Genomic DNA, 7,227 nt, shown 5'->3' on the forward strand with positions numbered 1-7,227 from the left:
CCAATAGGAAGAGCGGGGCGTGGCTGGATGACCGAGCGGGTGGTTGGTCCTCCAACCAATCGGAGTGTGTGAGGGGCGGGGCTTGCGGCACCCTGGGTCATGGGGACCACCATTAAACCATCACAAACACTCTCAGCGCAGGCAGCTGGTGAGAGAACCAACACGCGGGAATAACCTACTTGAACTCGCCCTCAGCAATCTACCTGTCGCAGATCCATCTGTTTATGACAGTATTGGTCGGAGTGACCACTACACAGTCCTTATGGAGACCAAATACTGTCCACACACTGAGGATCCCCACCATCGTATCGTGTGGCACTACCACCGTGCGGATTGATTAAGAACAGATCTAGCAGCTCCAAACTGGGCATCCATGAGGCGCTGTGGGCCCACAGCAGTAGCAGAATTGTATTTCACCAAAATCTGTAAACTCGTGGCCCTCACTCCTCCATCACCATCAAGGCAGACAACCAGCCCTGGTCAATGAGGAGTGTAGAAGATTCAACCCGGCCAATTACCGTCCTGTCAGCCTGCTCTCAATCATCAGAGTGATGGAAAGAGTCATCAAGCAGCACCTGGTAACCAATAAGGGGTGGAAGTGATGTTACCGCTGTACAGAGGTCTGGTTAGACCCAAACTGAAGCACTGGATTCAGATATGGGCTCGGCCCCTCAGGAAGGATATATTGGCCTTGGAGAGGGAGCAGCACAGATTCACCAGAATGATCCCGGGGCTAAAAGGGATAAATTATGAGGACAGTTTGCACGGACTCGGCTTGTATTCCATTGAAGATCGAAGATTAAGCGGTGATCCAAACTAGGTTCACTGTCAGACAGTTCGGCGAGTCAGACGTTAATCACCTCTAGACCTATGCTGGCAGGTAAAACCCCAGATGGTTTATCCAGAATAATAAGAGCCCCTGTAACTGAGCTGGAGTTTAAGATCAGCAGAAATGAAACCCAACTGTTAGAGTGAACATGGTTCAGTCCTGGATGTGATTAACAGCAGAATCCAACCCCTGCCGTCACGTGTGAACTCGCTGGTGTTTTAGCCGGTCGGATGAACGGGTGAATCTCTTCCCACACACAGAGCAGGTGAACGGCCTCTCCCCAGTGTGAGTGCGTTGGTGTGTCAGCAGATCCTTTGTGCTTTTAAAGGTCTTCTCACAGACAGAACATTTAAAAGGTCTCTCATCAGTGTGAACCAGTTGGTGTTGTGATGAAATATTCCATTCATCACTGCCTGTGACTGTGGTCGGTTTCAGTGTCATTTCCCTTCCCCCAGTCCTCATTGTATTGTTTATTGGAATGTGCTGGAATGTGCTGTGTGTGTAGGGCTCCGCCCATACCTGGCCCCTTTTGTAAGCTAGCTCAGTCTGGCCTCAGTCTCCAGAAGGAAGATACCTCTCTCTCTTACTTGTTACTTTCTAAGTTAATAAAAGCCTTGTTTTGTTTCGCTAACATCGAGTCTCGGAATTATTGAGGCACATCAATTTTATTAACTTATTTTTCAACACTATGGATCAACTCCTGAAACCCGAACGTTTGGATTTGGACCAACATGCTCCGGACGCATCAGCACGCTTCGGACACTGGTTTGAGTGTATGGAATTCTTCCTGGACAATTCCGCAGCCGTCAAAGGCGCTACGGACGCTGCGAGGATGAGACTCGGAATTCTGCGGAATTGGGTAAGCCACCAGGTTTACCCCCTCATCCAAGACGCCGATACGTACCTGGCCACCTGCGACATCTTAAAGGCGCATTACCAGCAGCCTACGAATGAGGTGTATACTAGGCATCTGCTCGCTACTCGCGCACAGCGACCTGGGGAATCGGTGGAGGAGTTCCTAAGCACCCTGAAAATGCTTGGCAAAGACTGCAAGTGCCGAGATGTAAAAGCCGCAGTGTACACTGACGAGCTTGTTCACGATGCCTTTATCACAGGCCTCAGCTCCACTTACATCCAGCAAAGACTGCTGGAAAAAACGGGGTTGGACCTGAAACAGGCTGCGGACACCGCGCGATCCCTGGATGTGGCCCAGAGAAACTCGGACGCCTACTCTTCAGCCCGCGCCGTCCACGCCACCACGTATGCACCGAGGGCGCCGCCATCTTGGAAGGCATCTTCCCCGCCCGGCAGCCCGACACCGGCGGGGCCCCGCTCTCCCCCCAGAAGCCCTACGACAGCCGTGACGCGTCAGGGACCCAACTGCTACTTCTGCAGGCAGCCAAAACACACCAGAAACCTGTGCCCGGCGAAAGGCACCACCTGCTTTAAGTGCGGTAAGAAGGGGCACTTCGGGAAAGTGTGCAGAGGGAACCCCGCCGGAAAACCAACCGCCGGAAAACCCGCCACCGCCGCGTGTGCGCCGTGGGAGCGGCCATCTTGGACGCCATCTTGCCCGACCTCGTGGGGTCCGCCATCTTATGAGCAGACAGCGTGGACGCCATCTTGTATCGATCAGGGCCCTACAGTGGCATCGGTCACAGTGGACCAGACCAGGCCACACCCGCTATCCAAATCAATGGTGGACATCGAGGTAAACGGGTGCCGGGTTAAATGTTTAATTGACAGTGGAAGCACGGAGAGTTTTATCCACCCTGAACTGGCACAGCAACTCTCCCTAAAGGTGGTCCCTGCTCAGGGTACCATCTCTATGGCTGATAAAACCCAGACATCGACCATTCTGGGTTACTGCACGGTACAATTGGGCGTTAACGGAACTGTATACGATAATTTTAAAGTATTAATCATGAAGAACCTATGTGCGAGCGTGATCTTGGGCCTGGATTTCCAGTGCAACCACCAAAGCATCACGCTCAAGTACGGTGGGTCCCAGCCGCCCCTCACTGTGTGTGGTCTGGCTACCCTGAAGGTAAAGCCGCCTTCGCTATTCGCGAACCTTACCCCTAACTGCCGGCCAATAGCGACCAAAAGCAGGAGGTACAGCTGGGAGGACAGGCGGTTTATCGCGACCGAGGTAGACAGGCTCCTGAAAGAGCGCATTATTGAACGCAGCAACAGCCCGTGGTGCGCCCAAGTGGTAGTGGTAAGGGGTAGCGAGAAGAAACGGATGGTGATCGACTATAGCCAAACGATCAACAGGTACACCCAACTAGACGCCTACCCGCTACCCCGCATATCAGAAATGGTGAACCAAATCGCCCAATACCGGGTGTTCTCCACCATCGACCTCAAGTCAGCGTACCACCAGCTCCCTATCAGACCAGAGGACCGCCCGTACACCGCCTTCGAGGCGAACGAACGCCTCTACCAATTCCTCAGAGTCCCCTTTGGGGTGACGAATGGGGTCTCGGTTTTTCAGAGGGAGATGGACCGCATGGTCGATGACCACCACTTGCAGGCAACCTTCCCCTACCTCGACAACGTCACCATCTGCGGCCACAATCAGCAGGATCACGACTCGAACCTCGAGAGGTTCCTGGAAACCGCACAAAAACTCAACCTCACCTACAACGAGGACAAGTGCGTTTTCAACACCACGCGCCTCTGCATAATAGGCAGCGTGGTGGAGAATGGGGAAATCGGACCAGACCCCGACCGATTGCGCCCCCTACGGGAGCTGCCCCTGCCCAACACTCCCAAAGCCCTGAAAAGGTGCCTGGGGTTATTTTCTTATTATTCCCAATGGGTCCCCAACTACTCCGACAAAGCCCGCCCCCTCTTGAAAACATCCTCTTTTCCGCTCTCTGCTGAGGCCCACGCCGCCTTCAAAAGCATTAAGCAGGATATTGAGCGGGCCACGCTACAGGCAGTGGACGAGAACACTCCATTCCAAGTGGAAAGTGATGCGTCTGAATTCGTCTTGGCGGCCACCCTCAACCAGGCGGGGCAGCCCGTAGCTTTCTTCTCGAGGACCCTCCAAGGGCCTGAGGTCAGACACTCCTCCGTGGAAAAGGAGGCCCAAGCCATCGTGGAGGCAGTGCGCCACTGGCGCCACTACCTAGCCGGCAAACGCTTCACCCTACTTACCGACCAGCGGTCGGTAGCATTTATGTTCAATAATAAACAGAGGGGGAAGATTAAAAATGATAAGATTCTTAGGTGGCGGATCGAGCTCTCCACCTTCGAGTACGACATCATTTACCGGCCAGGGGCCCTTAACGAATCCCCTGACGCCCTATCATGAGGGATGTGTGCCAGCGCCACCGGGGATCGGCTACAGACCCTCCACAATGACCTCTGCCACCCAGGGGTCACGCGGCTGTTCTACTTCATAAAGTCCCGTAACTTACCCTACTCGATTGAGGAAGTTCGGTCTCTGACCAGGAACTGCCGCACTTGCGCTGAGTGCAAGCCTCGGTTCTACCGCCCAGATAGAACCCACTTAATCAAAGCTACACGGCCCTTTGAGCGGCTCAGCTTAGATTTCAAGGGCCCCCTCCCGTCCATCGACCGCAATGTTTACTTCCTGAACATTGTGGATGAATACTCCCGGTTCCCATTCGCCTTCCCCTGCCCAGACATGACCAGCGCCACGGTCATTAAATGCCTCAACAGCCTGTTCTGCCTGTTCGGTATGCTGAGCTACATCCATACGGATAGGGGGGCGTCCTTCATGAGTGAATAGCTACGCCAGTACATGCTGTCCAAGCGGATCGCCACGAGCCGTACCACCAGCTACAACCCCCGGGGTAACGGCCAAGTGGAGCGAGAGAATGGGACAGTATGGAAAGCAGTCACTCTAGCTCTAAGGACCAAGGGCCTCCCTATCTCCCGCTGGCAGGAAGTCCTCTCGGATGTGCTCCATTCGATACGGTCGCTATTGTGTACGGCCACTAATGCCACGCCTCATGAACGAATGTTTGTCTTTCCCCGGAAATCCACCTCAGGCGTATCCATGCCATCATGGTTCTCCACCCCAGGTCTGGTACTCGTGCGAAGGCATGTAAGGGGCCACAAGACGGACCCTCTCGTGGAGCCAGTACACCTACTCCACGCCAACCCCCAATACGCATATGTCTGGCACGCCGACGGAAGGGAGGACACCGTGTCCATAAAAGACGTCGCCCCAGCCGGCATCGACAACAACCATGGCAATAGCAGCAACAACGATCACAGCAACTCTTACCCACCCACTACTCTTTCATCACCCCCGGAAGAACATCGACCAATGGCACCCCCACCAACTACCCCTTCAACAACCCTGGCGGCACCCCCGGCAGAGACCCAGGAGACAACCGGGGACACCCAGCCGACACCCGCGGCACCACAACAGCCACGTCGGTCGCAGAGGACTATCAAACCCCCGAACAGACTAAATCTATAGAAGGGGTGAATGTGATGAAATATTCCATTCATCACTGCCTGTGACTGTGGTCGGTTTCAGTGTCATTTCCCTTCCCCCAGTCCTCATTGTATTGTTTATTGGAATGTGCTGGAATGTGCTGTGTGTGTAGGGCTCCGCCCATACCTGGCCCCTTTTGTAAGCTAGCTCAGTCTGGCCTCAGTCTCCAGAAGGAAGATACCTCTCTCTCTTATGTGTTACTTTCTAAGTTAATAAAAGCCTTGTTTTGTTTTGCAAACATCGAATCTCGGAATTATTGAGGCACATCAGGTGTGTCAGCAGATCCTTTGTGGTTTTAAAGGTCTTCTCGCAGACAGAACAATCAAAAGGTCTCTTGTCACTGTGAACAAGTCGGTGTCTCAGCAGGTTGGATGACCAAGAGAATCTCTTCCCACACACAGAGCAGGTGAACGGCCTCTCCCCAGTGTGAGTGCGTTGATGTGTCAGCAGATCATTTTTGCTTTTATACTTGTTCTCACAGTCAGAACACTGAAAAGGTCTCTTATCAGTGTGAACAAGTTGGTGTGTCTGGAGCTTAGACAACTCTGTGAATCCCTTCCCACACACAGAGCAGGTGAACGGCCTCTCCCCGGTGTGAATTCGCTGGTGTGTCACAAGGCCGGATGATTTAGTGAATCCCTTCCCACACACAGAGCAGGTGAACGGTCTCTCTCCGGTGTGACTGTAATAATGAGTTTCCAGCTGGGACCAGTATTTGAATCCCTTCCCACAGTCCCCACATTTCCACGGTTTCTCCATGGAGTGGGTGTCCTCAAGTCTCTCCAGGTTGGCTGATCAGTTGAAGCCTTGTCCACACACAGAACACGTGTACGGTTTCTCCCCGCTGTGTGATGTTTTTTCAGGCTGTGTAACTGGTTAAAGCTCTTTCCACAGTCAGTGCACTGGAACACTCTCACTCGGGTGTGTGTCTCAGTGCTTTTCCAGTCACACTGATGTTTGAAATCTTTTCCCACAGACAGATCAAACATTCCTCCTTCCACATTCAGAGGCCGATGATATTCAGATCCTGATGAATGGAGTGACTCTGTCAGATCTTGGTGTGATGTTTGGTTTGAGTTTGCGGTGTGTAAATGCTGCCCTTCTCACAGCCTGTAAAAGGAGTTTACAAAAGCCACCATTGAGAGTCCAGGATAGAAATTGACAAGATTCTCTCCTCCTGGTTCCTGGCCAAGGGGGCCGCGCATGTGCCCTGCTGCCCCTTGAGCATCAAGATGACGGCCGTTACCCCGGGCCTGTCACCGGGAGAAAGCCCCGCAGCTGCCGTCCCGCTCGGGGCAAACGCCTGGCCCGGAGGCTCTTGTTCAGGGCCTGAGGACCACCCCGGGTGTGTGTGAAGCGGATAATGTTGAGTGTTTTAATAATGGGGCCTGGGACCACACTCGGGGTGTGAGCAGCCCGCGTCCCCCGGGGTTCATGAACCCGCTCCCTGAGCTCTCTCACCTGATGTGTCAGCGGCTGCTGCCAAGGGCCGCGCATGCTCAGCTCACACTGCCCGGGTGATTGGCGGGAGTTCCCGACCAATAGGAAGAGCGGGGAGGGCGTGGAGGACCGTGCGGGTGGTGGGTCCTCCAACCAATCAGAGTGTGAGAGGGGCGGGGCTTGACCTTTAAACCGGAACAACAGAAGGTGAGCTGAGCATGCGCGGACCTTGGCAGCAGCCGCTGACACATCAGGTGAGAGGTCAGGGAGCGGGTTCATGAACCCCGGGGGGACGCGCGAGCTCAGGGAGCGGGTTCATGAACCCCGGGGGGACGCGGGCCGCTCACACCCCGAGCTCAGGGAGCGGGTTCATGAACCCCGGGGGGACGCGGGCCGCTCACACCCCGAGCTCAGGGAGCGGGTTCGTGAACCCCGGGGGGACGCGGGCCGCTCACACCCCGAGCTCAGGGAGCGGGTT

General features: G+C 54.5%; 1 protein-coding gene across 1 annotated transcript; it reads right to left on the minus strand.

Annotated features, from left to right (window-relative positions):
* Positions 1 to 609: 609 nt before the first annotated feature.
* Positions 610 to 6,068, minus strand: LOC147119115 (uncharacterized). The gene is made up of 2 exons (XM_085984857.1): positions 5,625 to 6,068; positions 610 to 1,189 (listed from the first exon to the last, which is right to left on the minus strand). The coding sequence occupies exons 1-2, from the start codon at positions 6,066 to 6,068 to the stop codon at positions 1,025 to 1,027; spliced, it is 609 nt and encodes a 202-aa protein (XP_085840983.1). The 3' UTR covers positions 610 to 1,024.
* Positions 6,069 to 7,227: the final 1,159 nt, after the last annotated feature.

The sequence above is a fragment of the Somniosus microcephalus genome, chromosome 4 (genome assembly GCF_052327205.1).
Source record: "Somniosus microcephalus isolate GS21.2 chromosome 4, FLI_Smic_1.0, whole genome shotgun sequence".
NCBI classification, from domain to species: Eukaryota; Metazoa; Chordata; class Chondrichthyes; order Squaliformes; family Somniosidae; genus Somniosus; species Somniosus microcephalus.